Source organism: Momordica charantia (genome assembly GCF_013281855.1).
Source record: "Momordica charantia cultivar OHB3-1 chromosome 10 unlocalized genomic scaffold, Mcharantia_2.0 BLBB01000010.1, whole genome shotgun sequence".
NCBI lineage: Eukaryota > Viridiplantae > Streptophyta > Magnoliopsida > Cucurbitales > Cucurbitaceae > Momordica > Momordica charantia.
In genome coordinates, this window is record NW_028275158.1 from 13,750,017 (window position 1) to 13,776,648 (window position 26,632).

The 26,632-nt window shown below is 34.1% G+C and overlaps 2 protein-coding genes across 3 annotated transcripts; both read left to right on the forward strand.

Annotated features, from left to right (window-relative positions):
- Window positions 1-1,144: 1,144 nt before the first annotated feature.
- On the forward strand, window positions 1,145-8,299 carry LOC111023898 (DNA topoisomerase 1 beta). Of its 2 annotated transcripts, none has more exons than XM_088118831.1 (16): window positions 1,145-1,419; window positions 1,858-3,048; window positions 3,209-3,403; window positions 3,987-4,067; window positions 4,718-4,777; window positions 4,961-5,055; window positions 5,219-5,375; window positions 5,469-5,594; window positions 5,697-5,777; window positions 5,877-5,967; window positions 6,070-6,203; window positions 6,962-7,030; window positions 7,111-7,199; window positions 7,399-7,506; window positions 7,592-7,760; window positions 7,877-8,299. In XM_088118831.1, the coding sequence occupies exons 2-16, from the start codon at window positions 1,903-1,905 to the stop codon at window positions 7,943-7,945; spliced, it is 2,670 nt and encodes an 889-aa protein (XP_087974957.1). In that variant the 5' UTR covers window positions 1,145-1,419; window positions 1,858-1,902; the 3' UTR covers window positions 7,946-8,299. The 2 variants fall into 2 exon arrangements, with proteins under 2 accessions (XP_087974957.1, XP_022157086.1); XM_022301394.2 differs by having other exon boundaries at window positions 1,146-1,419; window positions 7,111-7,200; window positions 7,403-7,506.
- Window positions 8,300-8,706: 407 nt separating this feature from the next.
- LOC111023901 (syntaxin-51) lies at window positions 8,707-18,701 on the forward strand. Its single transcript, XM_022301402.2, has 6 exons — window positions 8,707-8,917; window positions 9,737-9,934; window positions 16,912-17,117; window positions 17,197-17,297; window positions 17,388-17,432; window positions 18,495-18,701. The coding sequence occupies exons 2-6, from the start codon at window positions 9,744-9,746 to the stop codon at window positions 18,624-18,626; spliced, it is 675 nt and encodes a 224-aa protein (XP_022157094.1). The 5' UTR covers window positions 8,707-8,917; window positions 9,737-9,743; the 3' UTR covers window positions 18,627-18,701.
- Window positions 18,702-26,632: the final 7,931 nt, after the last annotated feature.

Consider the following 26,632-nt stretch of genomic DNA (forward strand, 5'->3'; position numbering starts at 1 on the left):
TTTAGCCGTTCTACATATTTAATTAAACAACGTTTAGGTTAAATTATATTTTTAATCTCTATGCTCCAACTTTAATTTCAATTTATTCTCTATGCTTTTAAAAACTTAGTTGTCATCTATATGCTCGAGTTAAAACATATCATAAATCCCTATCATGGTCAAAACGAGCATAGCTTAGTGGTAATTAACATGTATCTCTAACTAAAAGATTGTGAATTCAATTCCCCACATATTGTACTAAAAAAAAATCCCTATCATGAGTGAAAATAACAAAATAATAATAATAATAATAATAATAATAAACAACGTTACAAGTTATTTAAGTCTTTTTCTACTTTTCAATGAAAATAATATCTTTTTAATACTGAAAGTAATGTTTTAAAATGGACTAAAACTCATGTTTTTAGACAAATTGATTTGTTTGACCTCTATGTTAATGTTACATCATTTATTTCATTTATCATATCAACAAATAATATGTTGGATTTTATGTTACTATTTTCTTAGTATAATAAACTTCCAACCTCAAAAAAGTAATTAGTGCATTATCCATCAAGGTATACTCATGTTGGTTTCGATTTTTGTTACTTCTCATCTCATTATCTGTACTTAAAGCTTAAAAGACAATAGAAAACCTTTTTTTAACTAAATATATGTTTTAGTCCCTCATACCTGAGTGTTTTTTCAAGTCAGTTCTTATTGTTTAAAAAATTTCAATTCAATCCCTTACCTTCTAAACATTTTCAATCAAATATATATTTTTTTGTATCGGTGAATGTTAAAATTGGTGGATGATAAACTTACCTGGCATAAATTTAGTGGAGAAATTAGATTATTTAGAAAGAGAAAAAAGTTGAAATTTTGACAACTCCTAAGATAAAATTAGAAAATTTTCTCCCTTAGTGACATAACTCACCCTCTAGTGTGAATTCACTAAACATCATGCAATATAAACCTATGAATTTAAGATTCACCAATAAAAATAATATAATAAAAAAACATTAAAATATTAGAGACGATAACAGATAATTTAGGGGAAATTAAAAAAAAAGTAAATAGGGATTAAAAAGTAGTTGAAGTTTTAACCTAGATTATAGATATTGTGATTAGAGGAAAAACTGCGTTTTGAACATAAAAGAAAAGCAAAGGGAAAGGGGGAGGAGGGTGTGTCTTAAAATGATCAAGTGCATAAAAAGAACCACAAATCTGTTGGGTGGAAGCCGAAGGCCCTCTTTTGTTTCTTTTTTCTGCACAACCCACGACGGGGAAAAACCAATTCCCTCTCCTTTTCTGATTCACGACAACAAACATTAGGTTTCCGCCGTGCCCGCCGCCGTGCCCGACCGGATTGCGTAACTCGACGGGACTGAGGAGGCACTCCAAAGCTGACCCCGGCCACCCTCTTCACCTCTGGTTCAGGTACTCTCTCTTGCTCTCAAGCTTCAGATTTCCCCAATCCCACTCTGCTTCAGCTCAATCAAGGTTCTAACTCCATTCTCTCTTCCTCTCCAAACCTAGCCACATGATTTCTGACTTTTCTCAACTGATTTAGTTGCTTTTCAATTCAATTTCTGCACTCCAATTCTCTGCTCATTTGATTCTCGAATTTTCTAGGTCTAACTTCCTTCGTATAACATGAAATAGTTCTTGTAATAAACACCCTTTGGTTACATTTCTGAACCCCAAGTGTTTTCTTTCTTTTTGCCCTGTAATGAATGTTGTATTGCGAACGAACATCTTAAGTGTAATAGCTAGGTTAAATGTTATTGAGTTTGTGTGGAGGTGTTTGGTTTGGAATCGTGTGTTCATGGAAAGGCTATTGTTGGAGAAACTCATCTGTTTTCTTCACCTCCCCAGAGACTGATGTAAAACAATTCCTGGCTCTCTGTAAATAGCTGCAAAATGGCCGTTGAGACTTTTGGTAAAGCAACAGTGTTTGATGATGATGATGATGAGGACGACCTTCCAATAGTTTTCAAGAGGACTAGCACATCTAGGCAAAATCAGTTAGATTCGGCAGTTAAGCATGCACAACCTCAGCGGTTGAATAAGTTATCTGCGAGGCAGACCTCTGATTTATGTTCAGCCAATGGTCAAAGCTCTAATGCTCAAAAAAGGATGACTTCGTTGCCGAAGACATCGCCTGTGAAATCTGTAGTAGCAAGTCAGAAGGCATCAAATTCCTCTATCCAGGAACCATCTGTTAAATCACCAGACACAACTTTAAAAGTTTCAGATTCAATGGATAGGCCAAAACATTCAATAAATGCTGCCGTGAAAGAGGAAAATGATTCTGTACGTCCTACTCAAGAAAATAGTGATTCTGAAGATGATAAACCATTGAGTTTTAGATTGAAAGGGAACTCCAGCCAGCCCAGTAAAGGGCTTGTACCAACAATGTCAAAGAATAAAGTAAAAAAACCACCAGCAGATTCAGATGATGAAATTAATTTGGCATCGAGATTTCAAATCAAGTCTGCTTCAGGGGTATCTGGTGGTAAACAACATGGTTTTGATGAAAAGAAACCACTGGCTTCAAAAGTTCATCAGAATGGTTCGACCTCAAGGGATAAGCTGCAAAAGCCTGCTACTGTTTCCAGCAAGAGACCTCTTGCTAATGCAGATTCCCATCCCTCTTCTCAATCTTCAACAAAAAAGCCAAAGCTTTCTGACTTATCTACTCCGCTTAGTACTAAGCAAGTATCATTGAAAGCAAAACAAGAAGCAGATGACGACGACGATGATATTCCTATTTCACAAAGAATAAAGAAGTCATCTACATCAGTAAATAAGTCATCAAGTTCTAAGCAAACAGTAACAAAAGTTGCTTCTTCTTCAATCAAGAAAACATTCAAGAAATCAAAAAAACAAGTTAAGAAATCCAAGTATGTTAAGTCAACTAAGTTGCTGCCTAGCGCTGGTGATGGACAGAAAAAATGGACTACCTTGGTTCACAATGGTGTCATTTTCCCACCTCCATACCAGACTCATGGGGTGAAGATGCTCTACAAAGGGAAGCCTATTGATTTGACTCCTGAACAAGAGGAGGTATGCCCCACCTCACGTGTTGCACACACAAACATGTTTCACTCTTTCTCTGTAATATTTGATTTTCTATCTTTGTGTGTTATTTATCTAATGTATAGTTCATGTTTACCAATGAATTGAGGTTAATTATTTGGGATGTGATTTTTTTTTTTGTTATCAGGTTGCAACCATGTTTGCTGTGATGAAGGATACAGATTATATGCTAAAACCTAAATTTAAAGAAAATTTCTGGAATGACTGGCGCAAAGTACTTGGGAGAAATCATGTAATTCAGAATTTGGATGATTGTGATTTTACCCCAATATATGACTGGTATCAGAAAGAAAAGGACAAGAAAAAACAGATGACTGCAGAAGTAAGTTCATGATGTTTCAATCTTCCTGATTGTTATATACCTTGTCATCATCTACTATTTTGATGCAAACCTTGTGTCTCTTAAGTTTCCATTTACATTTTAATTAGCAAAACCTAAGAAGGTGGATGTTTCCAATTAAACAGAATGACTGGTCTCGTTTCCAAATTTACGATTTTTTTTGTGTCTGGTCTATTTTTTGGGTTTTTGGAAATCCATCCTTTGTTTTATATTTTAATATATTTTGCTTGTGATTTTCCTTTAATTTCAATTTGTAGGTTTTTGTGACATGTTAATCCATTACTCTATTTATTATTCCGTACCGTTTTGGGCTGCCATTTAATGTCAAACCATAATAGTCTTGTCTTTACTTCTATCCGATATGTAATATGTTTTCATAATTCAAATTAATTTGTTTCTTTTCTAATTAAGAATGAACTTGATGCATATTGTAAAAATTGTCATCACTAATTGATCGATCTGCAATTTAGTATGAACTATTTAAGTTAACTATGAGTTTTGTGCCTTTTTCATGCATTCAGTTTTATTAATTTTGGTTTCACATTTCTGTAATTTGTTTGTCCAGGAGAAGAAAGCTTTGAAGGAGGAGAAACTGAAACAGGAGGAAAAGTACATGTGGGCTATTCTTGATGGGGTTAAGGAGAAGGTTATTCTCATTTACCTTTTTCTGCTTGATTTTTTGAGGAAGCTAATCTTGAGGATATTCTTTTTCACTTTAACAACCTTCCATCATTGATCTTTTACAATGTACTCAACCTTAGAGCACTGAACTAATGTTGCTCGGTTTAATGATTCTGTGATAGACTTGTTGCATTTTACAATAAACACTAATTGGAAATTGGCCCCAACCGAGGGCCTATAATTAATTTTTATTTTTTTGGGGTTAATTTCACTTGACTTCTTTTAGTTATTGGAGTATTGAAACCAACCATGCAGCCACGCAATTGTACACACTAGAGGACAAAATTTTGATTTCAAGTACTTGGTTTTGAAGTGAGAGGAATTCTGTTATGTTGTCAACTGTACTCTAGAAAGCAAATGAGAAACTTCGCCCAGTTCTACTGTCTAGAAAGTTGAAATGCTTGATTAACTACAATGCAGGTTGTCATATGTTAAGATAATTGTACGCATATGTCTGCTTCATACTAAATTACTAAATTCATGTCATAGTTGATATTATGCACTTCTCAAAGTTCATCATACCCATCTATTTTGTGTCTTTATCTACGACTTTACCCATTAAATCATTTCAATAGAGCATTTACACGCATTTTTTATTCTTAATATGGATCCCAGGTTGGGAACTTTAGAGTTGAACCGCCTGGATTGTTCCGAGGCCGTGGAGAACATCCAAAGGTACCGTGTTTAGAATTCAGAAAGCTGTTTCATATTTTCTAGCATTTATAACACAACTCAGTTAATTTTTCAAGGTACTCCGTGGGAGTATGAGTAGATGTTTTGATATTTGGTTGTTCATAATTCACCCTTATCTGGATATTGTTTCTTGATTCGTCTGTTAAAGCCTGGTTGTCTTTACAGATGGGAAAGCTGAAAAAACGCATTCGCCCAAGTGACATCACAATTAATATTGGAAAAGATGCTCCGATCCCCGAATGTCCTATACCTGGTGAAAGGTTTGGTTGTTCTTTACACCACCTGAAATAAATTGAGGTCATCTTATTGTGGACTGTGGAGTTAGGGTCTTCTAGAAATTTATGAGACACATGCCTAAACTGTTTAAGAATTCTTGGTTTTATCATTTTTATTTTTTTCATTCAATATTGGGTTCTTTGGCAGGTGGAAGGAAGTGAGGCATGACAATACTGTTACGTGGTTGGCTTTCTGGAACGATCCAATAAATCCAAAAGAGTTCAAGTATGTGTTTCTGGCTGCTAGTAGTTCATTAAAAGGCCAGAGTGACAAGGAGAAATACGAGAAAGCAAGAGTGCTCAAGGTGTGCTATTCCATTATAAATTTGTAGTTTTTTGTTGAAGATTTAGTAGTAGGGAATCATCATCGTCTGTTGAAACCTTGATCTTTTGTGTAGGACTACATAAAAGACATAAGGAGTGCATATACGAAGGATTTTACAAGCAAAGACTCTACACGAAGACAAATTGCAGTTGCTACTTATCTCATTGATAAACTGGCGCTTAGGGCTGGAAATGAGAAAGTAATGTTATCAAGCCTATTTATGTTTCCCATGCATGCTACGTTTATGGTATTCAAACGTTTTGATCTGGAAGAGTTATAAAGTAGTTGATCCCTACTGCAGGATGATGATGAAGCTGATACAGTTGGCTGCTGTACACTGAAAGTAGAGAATGTAAAAGCGACGCCTCCAAATCTTCTGGAGGTAAGTATCTTTCAGCTTATTGAAATAGGAGCTTGAGAGTTGAGAGGTACCTTGTTTATAGTGCCCTCAAGAGATGACCGGTTGACTTGTTAAATTCAGTTCAACTTCCTCGGTAAAGATTCAATCAAATATGAAAACACTGTTGAGGTCGAGCTCCCTGTTTTTAAAGCAATTATGCAATTTCAAACTGGTGAGCTTGTCTGTTTGTTCGGTTCCTTTTTTATTTTTTATTTTTTCATTCGACAATGCATTATGCCATGACTGAGGCTGTAGTGTATTTTACTTGCTTTAGGAAAAAATGGAAGTGATGATCTTTTTGACAAGCTGGATACGAATAAATTGAATGCTCACCTGAAGAATCTCATGCCTGGTCTCACAGCGAAAGTATTTCGTACATATAATGCTTCTATCACACTTGATGACATGGTAAAATATATTTGGAGAATCAGTTTTTTATTCTTCCCATAATTTGTTGGTTTTAAATGTACCTGGAACTGACTGTGAGTTCAAAATTTGTTGTAATCTACGGCAGTAAATACAGTTATTCTTTTGAGAATAACTCTTAAGATGTTCGATATTTAGGCATGGGTCTACAGAATTTGGTTCCACAATCCCATGCTTTTCAATCCAAATATAGGAATCTCATTTGCTCAAATCTTATTCCCAGGTTTCCCATTTTCAGGCTCAATCCTAGTGCAAATTAAAATTTCTCTCTTATTCTCAAGCTTCCTATTCTGACAACAGCATACCAAATGCCTCTTAAAGTTCTCAAGACTATTGCAGTGGTGAACATCCGTGGGGCATTCATGCATTTGGGAAGAGACGAGTAACTATAGAATTTTTTGGGATAGGAATAGCGTCATATATCAAGTTTGGGTATCATATGTTTCAACGTTTATACTTCAGTTCAGCCGTCGGTGGAAAATCATTTTTCTTATCTAGCTTCCATAAACTATTTATTTGATGGTTCTTCAGAATCTGAATGAAGAGTGACAATGAAAAATATTTTCCTTAATGTGAACACACTCCAGATAGGGCTTTCGATGTCGTTGGTTTAGGCTAAGTTGACGTGAATCATTATGCTCCTTTTCTAAGATGACTCGTTTACTTATGTGGTTTTCCTTCTCTCTACTTATATGTGATTAGATTATTAATTAGATTATTTCTGGCGTGATCCATGATAGTTGAATAGAGGAACTAAAGATGGAGATGTTTCAGAGAAGATTGTCACTTACCAGCACGCAAACAAGGAGGTAAATTCAGTTCCTCTTTTTGTGGGTTTTGGTAGACTAATTTCATGCCATTGACTGATCATCTTCGCTGCCAACTACAGGTTGCAATCATTTGTAATCATCAGCGGACTGTTTCGAAATCTCATGGGGCACAGATGTCGAGATTGAATGAGAAGATATCTGAGCTTAGGGTAATAACCATATTATTTACTCGTGGTTGACCTTGGTTAGCTGCTCTACGGGAATCAAAATGTCATTTAGTATATCATGTTCTCCAATTTTGAGTTCTCTGTGTAGTACTCATAATAGCAATTGAAAATAATACTGCAGTGCTAGTACACTTTCTGTAGTTGGACACTAGTGCATTTAGCTGATCCATCATTTGTTCTGCAGGACCTTCTGAAAGAGCTGAAAATCGATTTAGATAGAGCAAAGAAAGGGAAGCCCCCTTTAAAAGATGCTGACGGAAAGCAAAAGAGAAACTTGTCCCCTGAAGCGTAAACTGCTTGATTTACTTTAAACCCCACCCTCCATTGACATCTTCGTTAGTAGTTTTTATGCTTTTGTGTTCTCGTGGCACAGGTTAGAGAAGAAGATATCCCAAACAAATGCAAAGATTGAGAAGATAGAGCGAGATATGAAGACTAAAGAGGATTTGAAAACCGTTGCGTTGGGCACGTCAAAAATCAATTACCTCGATCCTCGAATCACAGTCGCATGGTGCAAGCGTCACGAAGTCCCTATTGAAAAGGTGAGCAAACAAGCCTTTGATGGTCGCGGTTTGACAGTTTGAGTCCCATTCTTTTGCTGTGTATATATTCTTTTTCATCAATTTTCCACTCTTTATTGTGCTGACTGCCTCCACAGATATTCAACAAGTCTCTTCTGGCGAAGTTTGCGTGGGCAATGGATGTCGATCCCGACTTCAGATTCTGATTGTTTGTCTATATTGTGGCGGTTTCAAATCATCCTCAGCCTGCCCACCGTGCAGCATCGGAAGAAAAATAAGAAAGAAAGAAAGAAGAGATGGAGTAGGAAAAATTGAAGTGTACTATTTTGCATTACATTCAATTTTTTCTTTAGTTCCTTCCAGAGGAAAGGCCAATGATGTATGGTTATCTAATCTAATTATATTGGGGTAAATGGCTCATTTCTGACACTCCCCATCCATCCCCACCAAGCTGTGCAATGAAAACATTTGGTTATCAAAGCTTTCAAACAGCCTTATACTAATTGTTGAACATTTTAACACATACCCTTATAAATTTGATTATACCTGGTTTTTCTCAACTCTCTCTTTTACATTTTCCTTGGCCTGTTGCACCCCTTTTTTCTTTTTAAATCTTGTTTGTTTTCTTTTTTAGCCTTATAGTATCAATTTTCATTAAATATTGCTGTTCTTCTTTGTTTGGAGGGTAATTCCTCTAAATGAGATTCATGGATCGACATGTACTAATAAGTTAATAGACAGATCTTCAAAATATTATTTATTTACCAATTTTGTACGCAACTTTTTAGATAAAATAAAATGACCGGACGGCGGTACCAGTACCACTAAACCATTGCCGTCCAAGTCGAGATGATATATTAAAACTATTTTGTTATTAATCAATATATAAATATTTTTAAAATATTATCTAAAATGAAAAAAAAAATTTAAAAGAAAAAAATCAAAAGGAAGGATTAAGATTAAGGAACTCTGTGCCACGCCAACTGCCAAGCCAATCCATAATCCACGAAAACAAGACAGCGGAATGAGAATGAGAAAGCGAAAACGACGTAGTTTTGTGGATGTTCCCCATTCATAGTGTTGCGAAGAATCTTGTCGAGAACGTCGACGGCGCCGCGGTCAATACGACGTTGATCCGATTCAACTCATATTGGACCACAATTCGTATTCTCCAGCAGGTGAATTTCCAGTTCTTCAGATTTTCACTTCCTTTCACCTTTAATTCTGCTTCGTCTACGATGTTTAATTGTTCCGGGCTGGGTTCCAACTTCTCTGGATTTTCTTTTTAAGCCTCCGTCTTCTTCATTTTTCCACATCAATTTCTGGAAACTGCCCCATATTGAATTGGATTGTGGAACCTCTTGCGGTTGCTTATCCGATTTACGCACCCTTGTATTTCCGATATATCGGATTAGATTTTTCCGGCAGACCGTTATTTAGTTTGCTTCATTGTTTTTGGTTTTGTTTCTTCTGGTAAAATGAACGAGGGAAGTAAAATTGTTCTTCTGGTTTCGTGATATCAATTTGAGATAGATTGTTACTATTCATTGCAATATTTGATTAGGTCATTGGTAACTTCTAACTTCTCATTACAAAGCTTTTATGCCCGTTGGGTAACATTATCGTTTCTTGTTTCTTATATCCATGGATTCAAGAATCGATAAAACAATATTTTTATTTATGCTTTAGAGTAAATTGGAAATGAGGAAGAATCATGAAACTTGTTTTTGTTTCCAAAATTTCTATACAATTTTGAGAATGTTTTTAAAAGAAATTGAGAAACCGGAGACATAAATAGCTGCTAAATGTTTAGGTCTCTTAATAAAATTGAAAACGAGAAACATGAAACGGAAACGTTATCAAACAGGCTCTTAGTTGCTTGATTTCATAAAGATCATAGTTTATACATTGAATATTGATTGTAGGAATATAATATTTCCGACTCTAATGAGGATCAGAGTCCAATTTATTGCCATTGATCTATCTCTACTTGTCAGGCCGGTGATGGCATCTTCTGATTTATGGATAAAGGAATATAATGAAGCCTCTAAGCTTGGCGATGATATCAATGGCATGATTTCTGAAAGGAGCTCCCTTCCTGCAACTGGACCAGAAGCCCAGCGTCATGCCTCTGCCATTCGGAGGAAGATCACTATTTTGGGGACTAATGTGATGTTGGATATCCCGCAATGGAGGTAAAGACTCTGGTGGATTAAGGAGGTCAGGAAAGGTGGATAAGATTTGATCAACCTCCGGTGGTATGGGAGAAGTAGTAATAGTATCTGAACTATCAAAGCTTTTTATTATCAAATTCAAAATAGGAGCAGATTGTTGAAACAGAAGTTGTTTTGCATTGCAAATGTGAAAAAGATTGCCTCTGTCCACATTTTTTGAATTTGTAGGGCTGGTTAGAGGGAGTAGAACCACTGTTTTCCCCATCCATGTAAATTCATATGTGTTTTCACGACCCCTATGGATGGCCTGAGTATCAAATTGCCAAGGACGTCCCAAAAGGATGTGACAAACATCCATATCGAGTACGTCACATGTAATTTGATCCTTGTAGCTTGTCCCAATGGATAAGGGAATAGTACACAGGGTATTAACCAGGGCCTCACCACCCTTTCGGATCCAACTGATCTTGTATGGCGTGGGGTGGGGGGAAACTTTGAGGTTTAAGCTTGAAACCAGCTTACTAGAAACGACATTTTCTGTACTGCCACTGTCAATGATAATAGTACAAACCTTACCATTGACAGTACATCGCGTACGGAATAAGGAGTGTCGTTGTGGAGTAGGTTGTATCTTAGGGGTAAGTAAAATTCTTTCCAACACACAAGAAATTTGATCTCCTTCATCGGGTTCCAGATAGGTAATATTGCCGTCGGAGTCATGGCCACAAGATTCACCCAAATCTTGATCATCTTCCACAAAGTTAACCATTTTACGTTGTGGACATTCATTGGATAAATGGCCTACTTGTCCACAGCGAAAACATTTTCCCAATGTAGGTCTATTGTAAACATTGGATGTCTTCTTGATAGGTTGGTCAGTAGGTTGGGTATCCTCAGATCCTTTACCTTTTGAAGTGGAGGCAGAACCGGGGGTGGTTTTATCGAGGGAGAATGTACCTTTTTTAGAAGAACCAATTGGAACGTCTCCCAGTGTTCTTCGTTGATATTGTACTCTAAACCGATGAGCTTGTTGTTCCTCTACGGTTATGGCAGTGGCAATGGCTTCATCAAGGTATCCAATTGGTTGAAGCTGAAGCTTTTCTTTGATGTCCGCCCGAAGACCACTAATAAAACGAGCTACTTGGTATTGATCGGGTTCTCCAAGATTGGTTCTTGCCCCCAATCTATGGAATTCCTCGGTGTAGTCTGCTATCGATCGTGTGCCCTGTTTACAATTTTGGTATTGATTATATAAGATTTGTTCAAAATTGATGGGTAAAAACCTGGCACGCATAAGTTTCTTCATCTTCTCCCAAGCACGGATAGGCACCTTCCCAAAACGCCGTCGGTTGGTGTCCAATTGTTCCCACCAAGCGGAAGCCCCTCCTTTCAATTTTAGCGCCACCAACTTTACCTTCTTGTGATCCGGAGTCGACATGTATTCAAAAAAACTTTCTACATTCTGATAAGTGCCAAGGTTGCTCGTGTTTACAAAGCTAGAGGTCCTTCTAGGATCCTTGCAAACATTCACAAAAACGACTAACTTACCGAATGATTCCAACCAAGAGTAAGGTTAGAAGATGAATCACTCTTAGATCGGACTTAGAATCTACGATGGTCACTCCTAGATCCTAAGACGACTCACTCCAGAATTAGCTTGATCGAGACTAATCCAATGAATCGGTTTAACATCAAACCTAAAGCAAGATTTGAAAGAAGCAACACCAAAAGTGTTAAGGAACAAAAGTTCTTGAATTTCAATATGTTTTAATCTTAAGTTATCCATAACAAGAGCATTACAAGCCTTTAAATAGGCCAAATGGTCGTTCAACATAAGAACACCAAAAGTTTTTCAAAATACTACTTAATGCAAATTGTAGAAAATAAGACATGCAAATTAAAACTTGATTGCACATCATTCTAGATACTTAAATGCGGATCAGAAAACGTAGTCATGCTTCAAATGGTCTTATCTATGTGCTGTAGGAGGCGCTTCACATTTGGATATGGTTTGACAACTTTTGACTTCACAAACTCCAAAGAGGTGCAATCTGCAAAGGCACCTGTTCACGAATCTGCACACTTTTTTTGTCCTCCTTGCCATCTCTCAAAATAGACAACTTTTCCCGTGCCATCTTTGCTCCATTCTCTTCTTGACTCATTGAAGTAACATTATGAATAAATTCGGGCTCAAAACTCTTTGTTGGTTCTTGTGCATTAACAAGCTTTTGAAGGTGCAGTGTGAAAGCCTCTTGAATCTTCCTTGCCTTTCTTGTAATAATTGCTCCTTTGATATATGTAATTGGTCACAAATGGATTCGTATCATCCCCCCTTTCTTTAAAAGGATTTGTCCTCAAATCAAGGTTTTCATTTCCTTCATCAAAACGAATCAAGTTAGTCCAATGATAAGCCTTAACAACTTGTTCCTTACCTTGTGAGTTGTATATTGGAGCTTGAAGATTTATGATTTTCTTCGTTGGACATGTCACTTCTTTCTTCTTGAAAATTTCTATGGCCCTTTCTTGTTTGCCTTCTTTGAGTTAACACCACTTTTTGACTTCGTTGAAGTGCAATCTTGAAGTCTTCATGTAATATCATCCTTCTTAGTCTTCTTATGTTTGGACTTGGACAAATTCTTCGTTCCTTCCAAAAGTGCTTCCAAACCCAATCACTTGGTTTGTTGAAATTGTGCTCGGATTTATTTTTCCTCCACTTGGTACTTTGCATTTGCATTCTCCAACATAACATTCTGCTTTCTCGACCATGGAATTCTTTATACAAATTCTTGGATAAGTAGTTTTCCACAATGCCTTTCACCTTAGGTTTCTTAGGTCCATGGTTACCTACACAATAAGGAAGCAAGTTAGTATCTTTAAAATCAAGATATATTTTATACTTACCTTGTAAGACAATCTCAAGATCCTGAGAAGATGATAGGATAACTCTTCTTGGCTCCTTTATAGCTTCCTTTGTTTCTTGTATTCGATCATGCTTGAATTGAAAAGTTGGAACTTCCTGCAAAAATCTTAGAAAGGTTGAAAGACTAGGATAAAATATGTGAGCTTGATAGTAAGGGTCCTTATGCAACAATGCTATAAGATTTGACTTATATTGACAAATGGATTGGATCTTGCTATTTTCCTCTTCTTTCTCCTTTGAATTCCTTTCTCTTAACTCTTCTCTTTCTCTCTTTTCTTTGAACTCACTTTTATCAAAATCAGAATCTTTGCGATCTTGTTCAATAAATTCATCAACATGTGCTTTAGAATCTTCCTCAAATTTTGCATCATATTTCTCACAAGCATCATTTGAATCAACAACACCATTTCTTATCACCATGACTTCTTTATTGACACATTCTTTGCTCACGTGTCCAAACCCTTTGCACTTCCAACATGTAAGAGAATTAGTCTTCTCCCTTACCTCCTTTGGAACTTCATTGTTTTTGGCATTGGAGCTCTCGGCCTTCACTCTTTTGACAGCACCAAACTTCCCTTTTGGTTGCATGAATTCATTCCATTTGGAATGCTCCTCTTCTTTCCTCAATTGATCTTCAATTTTGATAGCATGGTGATACATATCTTCCAAGTAAGGTGGTGGATTTCTATCAATATGATGAACAATTTCCAGATTCAAACCTCCAAGGAATCTAGACATGGTTTCTTCTCCTCTTCTTCTCGAATGTGTGCTTTTTCCATTAAAATCACCATCTCTTGATAATACTCATCAACACTTTTTGTTCCCTGCCTCAAAGCTTGCAGTTTAGTTTTCAAATCATTTTTATAATGTTTGGGAGCATACCTCATTCTCATGGCTTCTTAGAGTTTTTCCCAAGTTTCTATTTGATCCTCATCTTTCCTTCTTTTCTCGGATTTGAGATGTTGATACCATTCATTAGCATGATTAATGAATTCGGCAATGACAAGTCTCATCTTCTTATTTTCACTATATGTAGAGCAATGAAATACACGTTCTATCTTCCTTTCCCATCGCAAGTAAGCATCGGGGTCCGCCGTTCCACTAAATGGTGGAATTTTGAGTTTAACTCCGCCATCCCTATTTTCATTTAATCTTTCCAATCTTCTAGGTTGCATGACGTTGGCAAAGTTATTTCGTCCTCTTCCTCTCCCATTTCTTCTTCCTCCAACTTGTCTTTCTTGTTCAGCAAGGTCAAACGCATCATCTTCTTGTAAGGCTCGTTCTTCTCTTTGTTGTTGCGCTCTCCTTTCTTGTCTATCTTCCATCATCATTTCCATCATTCCTTGAATTGCTTGAAGAATCACCATGTTAGGATCTTGCGGTACTTGTGGTACTCCATCCTGTGCCATTTTGTTAGAAACAATAATAATGATAATAAGGACCTTACCACTCTTCTCACCAAGATTTCACTCAAGGACACTCGTGTTTATCACTCAAGGGTAGGCTTTTGGTACTAGGTCAAAGATGTAAGGGTTGGCTTAAATTTTGGTGCAATCTTGCTTAAAGCTTGATATAACTAATTCAATGATCAACTCTCACAAACTAAGACTACAGAAACTCAATCTTAGGATAAACAACTTGATAATTTAAACAAAACACAACATAATGAAAAGAACCTTTCGTGTGCCTCGGATCTTCGAATGCTTTTTTTTTTTCTACGGTTTTCTTTCTTTTTGCTACTGTTTTTGTTTCTTTTTGCTACTGTTTTTTTCTTCTTTTGCTTCTGTTTTTTTTTTCTTTTTTTTTTTTTTTTTTTTTCTTTTTTTTTTTTTTTTTTTTTTTTTGATCAAAATACAGAATTTCAAGAATTTCAAGACAAGTTATGTCTTGTTACACTTTGTAAGAAACTACTTTCGAAAAAGGAAAATAACAGAAAAATAAAATTAAATAAAGTAAAGATATTTCACCTCTAGAACCGGCCAAGGATGTCGACCAATGCTCTGATACCAAATGATAAGCGCCAAGGTTGCTCGTGTTTACAAAGCTAGAGGTCCTTCTAGGATCCTTGCAAACATTCACAAAACGACTAACTTACCGAATGATTCCAACCAAGAGTAAGGTTAGAAGATGAATCACTCTTAGATCGGACTTAGAATCTACGATGGTCACTCCTAGATCCTAAGACGACTCACTCCAGAATTAGCTTGATCGAGACTAATCCAATGAATCGGTTTAACATCAAACCTAAAGCAAGATTTGAAAGAAGCAACACCAAAAGTGTTAAGGAACAAAAGTTCTTGAATTTCAATATGTTTTAATCTTAAGTTATCCATAACAAGAGCATTACAAGCCTTTAAATAGGCCAAATGGTCGTTCAACATAAGAACACCAAAAGTTTTTCAAAATACTACTTAATGCAAATTGTAGAAAATAAGACATGCAAATTAAAACTTGATTGCACATCATTCTAGACACTTAAATGCGGATCAGAAAACGTAGTCATGCTTCAAATGGTCTTATCTATGTGCTGTAGGAGGCGCTTCACATTTGGATATGGTTTGACAACTTTTGACTTCACAAACTCTAAAGAGGTGCAATCTGCAAAGGCACCTGTTCACGAATCTGCACACTTTTTTTGTCCTCCGTGCCATCTCTCAAAATAGACAACTTTTCCCGTGTCATCTTTGCTCCATTCTCTTCTTGACTCATTGAAGTAACATTATGAATAAATTCGGGCTCAAAACTCTTTGTTGGTTCTTGTGCATTAACAAGCTTTTGAAGGTGCAGTGTGAAAGCCTCTTGAATCTTCCTTGCCTTTCTTGTAATAATTGCTCCTTTGATATATGTAATTGGTCACAAATGGATTCGTATCACATTCTTGATCCATTCAAGAAAGCCTTCGATGTCTAATCTGCCATCAAACGGAGGAAGATCGACTTTCATCTTATATTCACTGGGTTCGCGGGGTTGATAAGGATTGTATTGCTGTTGCCGGTCATCCCACAGTGGCATATCCTCCTCATCACTGGATGAATCTTCAAGGAATTGTCGTCGGCGAGGACGTTGAACAAACCGACGACGCGTACGCTATTCTTGCTGTCTTTCTTGAAATGGTGGAAGGGCATAGTGTAGTTCTTGATGGTTAGAAAGGGTTCTGGGATAGGGTTCTTGGTTCGGATTGTGGCCTAATTGCGAATGTTGGCGGAGAGCAGGCTGAGGTTCTTTAAGAGAAAGAGGATCTTTCATCAATCTTGGCACTTGGTGTTGTGTGTCGCAATCCACAGCAATCCCCTGTTCTTGAACCTCCTTGCCATTCTTTTTTCTTGGTTGTTCTTGTTGTATCGGCAGGCCATCAATCTTGTCTACCAAAACATTCAAGATTTGTTTAATCTCAACCACATTCCGCTGTAAATTTTCAACAGCTCCTTCAACCATCAGAAAGCGAATGGTTGACGACCGTGGAGAGAGAGCGGTGGTTGGTTCCGCTTCTTTGTCACCGAGTGAAGAATCTCCACTTACCGGAGCATTCTTTCTTCCCGCCATGGACAATTACCCAAGGACGTTGGTTGCTCTGATACCAAATTGGTGTAGGCAATTTTGAGAGAAAACTAGGATTGTATTCAAGTGTAGGAAAAGTTACAAATGACCAGCTATTTATAGGAAATATCCTAGGGATAAGGGAAGAACTAACAACTTAACTATCTAACTAACTAACTAACTCAAAGCTAACTAGAGTAGTTACTTATAGTTACATCACTTACAGTCTCTTTTGTTGAAGCTTCCTGTAAAGCAGCCACAGTATGTCATGTCTTTTTTTATGGAACGTACCTCAACATTAGATCATTTTACGACGGGTTTTGTCATGGATCAATATAACTTGCGTTTGTTTAAAATCCAGAGTAATAATTGATCAAATTTGATTTTGTGCACGACTTGATTTCATTGGAATTAGTGAGTTTTTGTTAAAATTAGTTGGTGAATTGGTGGAAATTGAACAGAGTAGAGTAAAAATTGTTTTTGCTTCCAGATTTTAATTATAGTTCCTAAGTTCAAGTTTATCATTTCTGGTGGCATGCAGGTTTGAAAAAGAGATAAATCGGCGTAAAGACATGGTTGCAGAAATTAGATCAAAAGTAAACCAGATGGCTTCAATATTGAAGATGTCAAACTTTGCTAACCGCGACAGTTTGCTTGGCCCAGATATGAAATCGGGGGATGTGATGACCAAAACAGTTGGACTGGACAATCAAGGACTTGTTGGTTTTCAAAGACAAATCATGAAGGGTAAGTTTCTCTCTTTTCACCATTATTATATACCCAGCTGCATCCCTTTTGGGTCTTCTCTGATATGATTCTGAAACAGAGCAAGATGAAGGTCTTGAAAAGCTGGAGGAGACTATTACAAGTACAAAACATATTGCATTTGCAGTTAATCAAGAGCTTGATCTTCATACTCGCCTAATAGTATGGTTTCTGTTTGCTAGATCCATTCTTTTATAGTTCATTCTCCATCGGATATATTAAGTTTCCATCTAATTGTACTCTACTCTGCAGGATGACCTAGACCAACACGTAGATGTTACTGACTCGAGATTAGCGGTAAAATTCTCGCTTACTTTTTCTTGTTGGCTTTAGATATCTCTAGGATGTGGAGATAATTTTGTGTTCATCTTCACTAGTTGAAGTTGGATATGTGGTAATCTTTGTGTTAACTGTGGTGTCTCTTTTACAACAATGACAAGAAAAATTGATTAACTGATCTGGGAGCTTCACATTAAAACGACGGTTATAGAAAATATTCAGTGATTGTTTGTGCTTGATTATTTCGATCTTAGCTTTCTCGAGATTATTTCTCATGAGGACCCACGCTTGTTTGGACAATAAGCATGTTTGGACAATAAGCCTTTCCATATTTTCATAATGAAATGATAGTCTGCTTTGTAAACTCACTAGGCTTTATTTAGAAATGTTATCCAATAGACCCCTTGTACCATCAAAATTATTGTTCATAATTATATACCAAGGTTAGCCCTCAAGGGCCAGTCCAGTAGGCAAGGGTAGTAAAAGCCGACTCCCGGTTATTAAAAAGAAATATACCAAGGTTTTTTTCTCACCTCTAGTTGATGTGAAACTACGTTTGCTTAAAATGCTCCCATCTAATAAAAAAACCACTTTGACCTCTTATAAAATAGGCATTCATCCATCCCAGTCTAAAGCACATTAGGAGTTTGCTCTTGTCCAACTCCAAGCTGACTCATCTTCTTTGAAACATCGTCTATCTTAATAGAACTCAACCGAGTATCACATAGCAGGATGATCGGTGCTGACCACTATTTGCCACACTGTTAACAGAGCTTACAACTCTACAATTAAAGTTTAAGGTTTAGGGATAAACACGTCGGTAGGTCTTCACATGAGAATTTCGCTAGACATGATTTGATTAATAAATGGGACATGTATGACTCCATCGGTGGACTAAATGGGACAAGAGAAAGGATATAAATGAAAGTAAGAGCCAAGGGCTGAATGATAAAACATATAAACTTATCATCGAGTAGCGACACAACAATCTCTTCTCTACATCGAACTGTTGTGTTATTCTTTAGTTAAATCTTGGTTTCCATTTTTGGCCATTACTTTTATTGTTTGATCTGAGAACAGAGGGTGCAGAAGAGACTGGCAGTGTTGAACAAGCGAACCAAGGGGAGCTGCTCCTGCATGGGCATGCTTGTGTCTGTGGTTGGTATTGTGGTTCTCATTGCTGTCGTATGGCTGCTCATTCAATACTTGTAAATTAAACATAACATAACCATGTGGATATAAGATTTTTCATTTCATGATTAATATCGAAATTGTCAACTTATATTACGAAGTTGTTGGGCTTCATATCATATGGTATGGAAGTTAAGTTAGATCCTTTTTACTCCTCAAGAATTGAAATAATAAAAAATAGGAATGAAAATCAATCAAAATGGTATCAATGCGAATATGAATGATGTTTTTTACTATGTATGAAAACTTGATGTTGTTTATTATGAACGGTCTATAATTGGATTAAAAATGAGACGAATGATAATTACTATAATACTCCTTTTCGTATTTCTAACTAATTATGTATTAACTAAATATTCGGAGTGTCATTCACGCTGTGATTCTTTAGCAAGTTTGGGAACATTGTGAAAAGAGGAAAGGGCAGCAAGTTTGGAAACATTGTGAAAAGGGGAAAGGACAGCTGAAGAATAATAATTAGGCTAAATATATCTGGTTGTCCAAGACTAAATATATCTGATGGTCGGTAATCTTTTAAGTATTCTCAATGTAGTTCTTAATCTTTTATAATTCTTAATTTTACCCTCTAATATTTAAAGGTGCTACTTTGATACATGAATTTTTTTTTAAGTGGCATGAAATATTATTTAACATATTCTTTCTATTGAAGAATTTTATTGAGAATTTTTATCACATTACTGATCAAATTGACAATTTCAAAAGATTAAAGACAAATTTGAGAAAAATCTAGATAATTAAGGAGCATTTGATATATTTAGCATTAATTTTAATTAATTTTATTAGTAATATTTTTATTTTAAAAACTTATTCATCAACAAAATCTATTTTTTCCTAGTGGCATGTCCAAGTGTCATGCACATGCTAGCGGATCCTGAAATTGGCAAGAATTGTTGATAATTTTTCTAAGTTTAATATAAAATATCTATCGAGCATTAATTTTTTTAGTACAATAAGTGAGAGTGGAAATTCAAACCCATCATCTTTTAGTTGGAGATAATGTTAATTACTGATTAGCTAAGTTCATGATGTTGGCTCTACAAGAACATTAATAATAATAAAATTAAAAATTAATCTCCAAAGAGTAAAAGTAGTAATATATAAAATGTAAAGATAATAAAAATGTACCTTGGATAATTAAAATTGTAAACTTTTTTAGATGTTGCAAAATTGAAATTAAAACTTATATAAAATAAGAATAATTGAATACAAAAAAATGATGGTTTAAAGATGGAAAAAATATATCAGTACAAGAATTTATTAAAAAAATATATGTATTACCCATTTGTAACGACAAGGACAATGTATAAATGAAAAACAAAAAGCATTTGAATTGTCACCAACAATTAAATCATAAAGGTCCCATCAACTTTTGACATATTTGGTTGTCGTAAAAAATTTTAACATAGAAAATTTGTCATTTATCTTAATTTTTCATATATATTTTTTTAAATTGACCTAATCTATGATTTCTTTTTCTTCTTCGAAAATAAAATTGATGATTTTATTTCTTTTATAAAACTCAAAAAAAAAACTAAATATGAAAAATTAAGGGGAATCACGAATTATGCTTGAACACGGGCACTGGAACTAGAAGAATACGAATAAAAAAAAAAGAGAAAAAATAAGAATTAAAAAACAAAAAACAAAAATACAAATTAAAACAAAATAAAAGGCAGTATTGGAGGCTAACAAACACCAAAAACATAAAACATAAATAAAAGCACGGAGGTGTAAGCTCAATCACGCTAAATAATACGAAGTATAAAAAGTACAAATTACAAAAAGGGACTAAAATACGAATTAAAAAAAAAGAAAAAGAACGTAGGTATATGAATTAAAAAGTAAAAAAAAGTGTAAAATTGCGAATTAAAAAAAATGAAAAAGAAAAAAACGAATTAAAAAAGATAAAACGAAAAGTGTAAAATTACGAATTAAACAAAAATGAAAAAGAAAATATTACAATGGAGTTGAGATTCGAACTAGGATGTTCAAAGATGTTGAGGGGGGCTGGAGCTCAAAATTACCACTGTGGCACTCTTAATTTTGATATTAAGGTGCGTTTAGATGACTTACCTAAATCATGTACGTTGTACACGAGTATTAAACTCGTGTACATTGTACACGATTTAAGGTAAAACTTGTACAACGTACACGAGTTGACCCAAATTATTTATTTATTTTTTATGTTATTTATTTTTTAAACTATAACAATTTGCGGGCTGAATTCGGAAAGTATTCATACAAACTGAAATCACGTACAAACGTACACGATTTAAGTAAGTCGTGTACGTTTACACAACTTATCTAAATCGTGTACGTTATACACGATTTAATGTAAAACGTGTACAACGTACCTGAGTTCACCCAAATTTTTTATTTTTTTAAATGTTATTTATTATTTAAACCATAACAATTTGGAGGCTGAATTTGGAAAGTATTCCTACAAACTTAAATTTAACTTCAATTATAAAAATAATTCAAATTCATTAATCGGAGTTCATTACACAAGTTATTGAAAAATAAATAAACCAAAATATTATAGAATATGGATAAAAATTCATGTACCATATGGTCATTGTCTTCTCTGGCGAGCAAAACGTGTGTGCGTGCCCCATAAGTTGATTCTAAATTTCAGCCTATTTTAGTTTTTAAAAAATATTTTCATTTAAAATAAAATATTTTTACTTTTATGTCTAATTAAATTTTTTTTAATAAAATATGTGTAATTGTGTTTATATTATGGAACATATATTTTTTAATAAATTTAAATTTATAACCCTAAACTTAGATACATGTCATAATTTTTATTCCTCTATTCAATAAAAACTCACTAATTGATAAAAGATCAAGTTTCTAAAATGAAGTTGGTGTAATATAAAAAATCTACTATTAAATAACTATGCGAAAACTTTCAACAAAATTTACACAGGTGAAAGTTAGCACTCTCATCCAAATGTAAGGTGCAAATTGATACACTAGGTTCAACTAAATAATTTTTCATTATGTTTATTATATTTGTGCCCCTCTAGCCTGAAATCCTGGATCCGCCACTCGCTGTGGATGAATTGAACTTGCGATGTCTATATGAGTTGAAAGTGTAGGAATCATAATAAAATATTACTGAACTGGAATAGTCGGAATCGATCTTCAACTATTGGAGGTTCTGGATCTTGAATGTTATCCTCCTCTCAAAGTTGGAAGAAATTGCTCTACTAGTACCCTCTCAAATGTTTGTGCTTTGAATAAAGTTCTCACATAAAGAAGCCAACTACGATATACTATGTTCTACAGCACTTCACTGACAAAAAAGTTTTACAAAAAAAAGCATATAAATTTAAATTAATAATTAATTTAAGAAATGTAATACTCACCGTTTGAACGTAAAAAGCACCTTCATGTGTAATGTATTTTCTCGTTACAGAATTATACCAATCTAAATACTCAATTAAGGTAGTCGGCCGATCTATTACATTACTAGTTACACATCAGTCACGACGTTGACGCCACACTATTATATATGCTGCATGCTGGTGTCGCCTATTGATCATGTTTTCCTCGCAAGTCTATATGTAATTGTGAGTCCGTATCACAATATGATGAAATAGTTTATCTTAGCCCAAATTGTCTAAGACCCAATTTGGTTAATGAAACTCGATAATATGAAAACATATAAGAGAATTTGCAGTTAACCATATATCTCTACCATTTATGATAATATTCAGGCAATAAAGTCATAATATCGTGAGTATATGGTTGCCAATTAATATGAAATTAATAATAAATGTATTAATAACATAGATATTTATTTATTCATAAGTAGTAAATAAAATGCAAATTTTACCTGATTGGGCATAAGTCGATCAAAACATATGCAATATTGGATCAACATATTTATGGATGCTAAGAAGCAATTAAAACTCCATTCCATATACAAGTTTATGAGATGAATGAATATTAAATATATAACATATAGTCTATTATACAAATTTTGAGTATATAACATAGAAAAAAAAATAAACTTACCGGGCACTAAGAGGACGTCCTACGTGTTGTTCAGGAGTCACTAAATGGTGTTGTGGAGCAATGATGAGAAATCTATCCCAAGCCCATACTTGCAAAAGTATTGGTGGATCTGCTATTTCTAAAGCATCAGATTGACTAGCTCGACACAATTCTCGATACAACCATGCAAGACATGCACTACCCCAGGAATACTGTCCTGCTGCCTCCAATCGCTTAGGATAGGAAGAAACATGAGATGCACAAATGTGTTAGATTTATCAGGAAACAGAAACACTCCTATAAGCTGCATAATGTACGCTCTAGTATATCTCTACGCTCTAGTATATCTCTGTATTGTAATTTCATCATCATCCTGTTGTAATTCTGTGAATTGTGATGTTAATCATGGAATATTCAATCTAGACCCCTTAAGTTCGATAGGTCAGACTCCTAGTAAATCCTCACACATCATAATCCAATCATATTGCAAAGATTCAGTAATGGGCTCTCCATCAATCAGTAACCCAAATTGAACTGCAACATCCCGTAATATAATGGTTAATTACTCTCCACCACACATATGAAATGAATGAGTTTATTCCCTCCACCGCTCAACTAAAGCGATGATAAGATGTCAGTCTAACTGGATGAATCCTATTTGAGCGACTCCCCAAAAGCCAGATTGTTGTAAATTAATCATACGTTGATCTAAACTAATTTTGCGACAAACTACAGCCTCGTAGACAATTCAAAATAACTGTAGATCCATTATTCCACATTTCTTGTGATCGATGTGTACGTTGTAAACAAAACTGGGTCGGATCTATAGGTCCTGGATCCATATTTAAGGCTAAATATAAAAAACAATGAAGATATTAGGAATTGTCATGTAGAATAAAATATAAATAACATAGTCCAAACATGTTATATATTAATAGTACAAACACAAAAAAATATGACATAGTACAAACATGTTATAGGCTAATAGTATATTGAGGCATTCATGCACAATTTCATTCCAAACAACTCATCAACTTCTACTTTTTTATATCAGTATCTCCACCATTTCCAAGTTCAATGACCACAATATTATCACAAGATAATGACATATTTTATCAACTTGATTTATGAGTCTAAATCTTTAACCTAGAACTGTACAAAATAATTAAAAACAAAACAATTTAAAACTAATAGTACAAAAACATAATAATTATCAAAACTATCCACTACAAATAAATAAAAATAATACTTAGCACACTACTAACAAACAAAAATTCACAAATCCAAATAAAAAAAATAGGCAACTTTTTACACAACCAATAAATAACATACAATAGTACAAAACAATGATAAAAAAGTCATACAAAAAAAGTCCAAAGAATTCAACATGTTCCAAAAATCAAACACCAATAATACACCATATTGCAAAAAAGAAACAAAAAAAGTCACAAACTTGCAAATCACTTAATATTTAAGGCCACAAAATAATATTAATAAATAAAATATGTTCAAATCAAACACTACAAATACAAAATATTAGAAAAAAGCAAACACAAATAATATACTATATTCCAAAAGACAGAAAAAAAAAAAGCAAGTGGTAAGATTGAAAAAAAAAGGTTCAGTACCTGAAGCGACAGGCAGCGGGACCAGCGGCAGGGAGATCCCAGACTGAAAATAGGGTTTGCACAAAGTGGGGTCGAAAAGAAGAGGGTGGAGACATAAATGACCACTGAACTACAAGATTTTTTTACAGCTGGCGTGGCTACAACTTGACACAGTTGGAGCCACGTCACATGATGGATGCGAGTTTCCTGAATTCGTGTCTATTGGACATAAATTCGCTATACATACATTTTGCAAATACTTTCAAATTTACCTTATTTTTGTTTTTGATTTTTTTACATTATTTAAAAACAAAGTTCTGATATAAAATATTAGTAAATTTTATTGTTATGATGTTTAATACTAATAAAATTTATTTTAACATTTGAATTAATATTAATCAAGAATAAACAAGTAAGCCTAAATAGTTGAAAATTTTAATTAAAGTTAGTAAATTTTATAATAAAATCCTATCAACTAAAACGGGTAGTACTAAGAAAAACCTTTTTAAAAAAAATTAAAACAAAAGTTATTATTAGAAAATATAGATCATCTGTATATTATCTAATAAGAATACTGTTTCAATAAATTAAATAGTAAATAATGACCAATTTAAATTAGGTAAAAATTCACATTTTTATATTAAAAAAATCACATATGCTAAAGAAAATTGGTAAGATATTTTTAGTAAAGAAAAAGTATTAATAAATAAATAAGGTAGAACTGGTTAAAAAAGTGAGTCTCACTAATAAAATAGATAGATGGAGTAAAAACGGTATAGTAATGAATGAAAAAGTTGTGGGCCGTAAAATAATAAATGAGAATGAGAATCCATGATGTTTCTTTCAAAAGAATAAGAAGATTATCCTTTTTTGGGTGAAAATTGTGATTTCTAAATTTGTGCATGGTTCAACCAACCGATTCAATTTTCAAACAAAGGATATATTAGATTAGGGAGAAAAGAAATACTGAAATCATCGTTATATTTTAAAAAGAATGATACGTTGTAGATTTATTAAATTTTAAACAAAAAATTTTAATACGAAAGCTGGCCTATCTAATAATAATTTCATTTTAATTCATTTTTTTTCTTGCCATTTCTTTATTTTGTATTCACATTTCTTAACCATATATTTGAAATGTTAACCAAATTTAAAAAAGCATAACCAAATTTAAAAAAGCATAAACAAGTTTTTTGAAATTTACTTTTACTTTATATTTTTTAAAAGTTGGCTTAGTTTTGAAAAAGATAACAAAAGAAATTTTTTAAAAGTTGGCTTAGTTTTGAAAAAGATAACAAAAGAAATGTAAAACTGAAAGTAAAGTTAAGAAGCTTTGGACCTATTTGGTAATATTTCTGTTTCTTGATTCTCGTTTTAAATTTTATTAAGAAATCTAAGTATTTTGGAAACTATTTATATTTCTTGTTTTTCATTTTTTAGAATCATTCTCAAAATCATATAGAAATTTTGAAAACAACAAGAACAAGTTTATTATTTCTGGTTCTTATTTCCAATTTGTTCCAAAACATAACTAAAAACATTGTTTTATCATTTTTGAATCTAAAGTGTGAGGCCATGCAATTCTCTTTTTCTTTATTAAAAATGAGAAATAATAACAAGAAATGAGAACGTTACCAAACGAGTCATTGAGTTTAAAAATTAGAAAACTAAAAAGCTCAAGTGCTCATTTCATCAATTTGCCAGATGTTCCAAGCTTATGGATATCTGCTTGAGAGGAAGGTTAGTCAATACTGTCATCGAATGAGCTTGAAAATAAGGGTGGAGGCGCCGAGCTAAGGTGACTAGTGCTAGAACTAACTTCTTGATAGATGGGTATCGAGTTTCTCATCTATCATGACCTTACTGGTGTAGTAGATCAAACTCTGATGATCTTGATGAAGGGATCAAATCTCACAACAAAAGCGTGGGAATGTAGTGGTTTGATTTTTCCTTTTGAAAAATACAAAAGAAAAAAAACGTTAAAGGTGAGAAAGTTACATTTGAAGAATCTCTTCAAAACCACAGTAATCCAATGCCACCAAATGGTATTTCTCACTATTCTTTGGTGAGGACCAGTTGTGTGGGAACCTTTTCGAAACAGAGGGAATTTCTTGTAGAGATATTTGAGAGAGTGAGAGAGTAACTTTTTTTTCTCAAATGCAAAGTTCCTGCATTTATACAGAAGGCCCCACTTTACCATTCCTCCACCCCCTGCAAAAATGTAATTACATTAAATTAAATTAAATAATTAATTATTTTAATACTTAATTGATTTTAATTAAATATTATATATTTAATCAATATCATATATTTGAATCAAATTAAAATGCACATCTCTCGTAACCTATAGTTTTAATGTGAATCTCATTCAAATTAATTTTAAGCTATAGTATTAATATA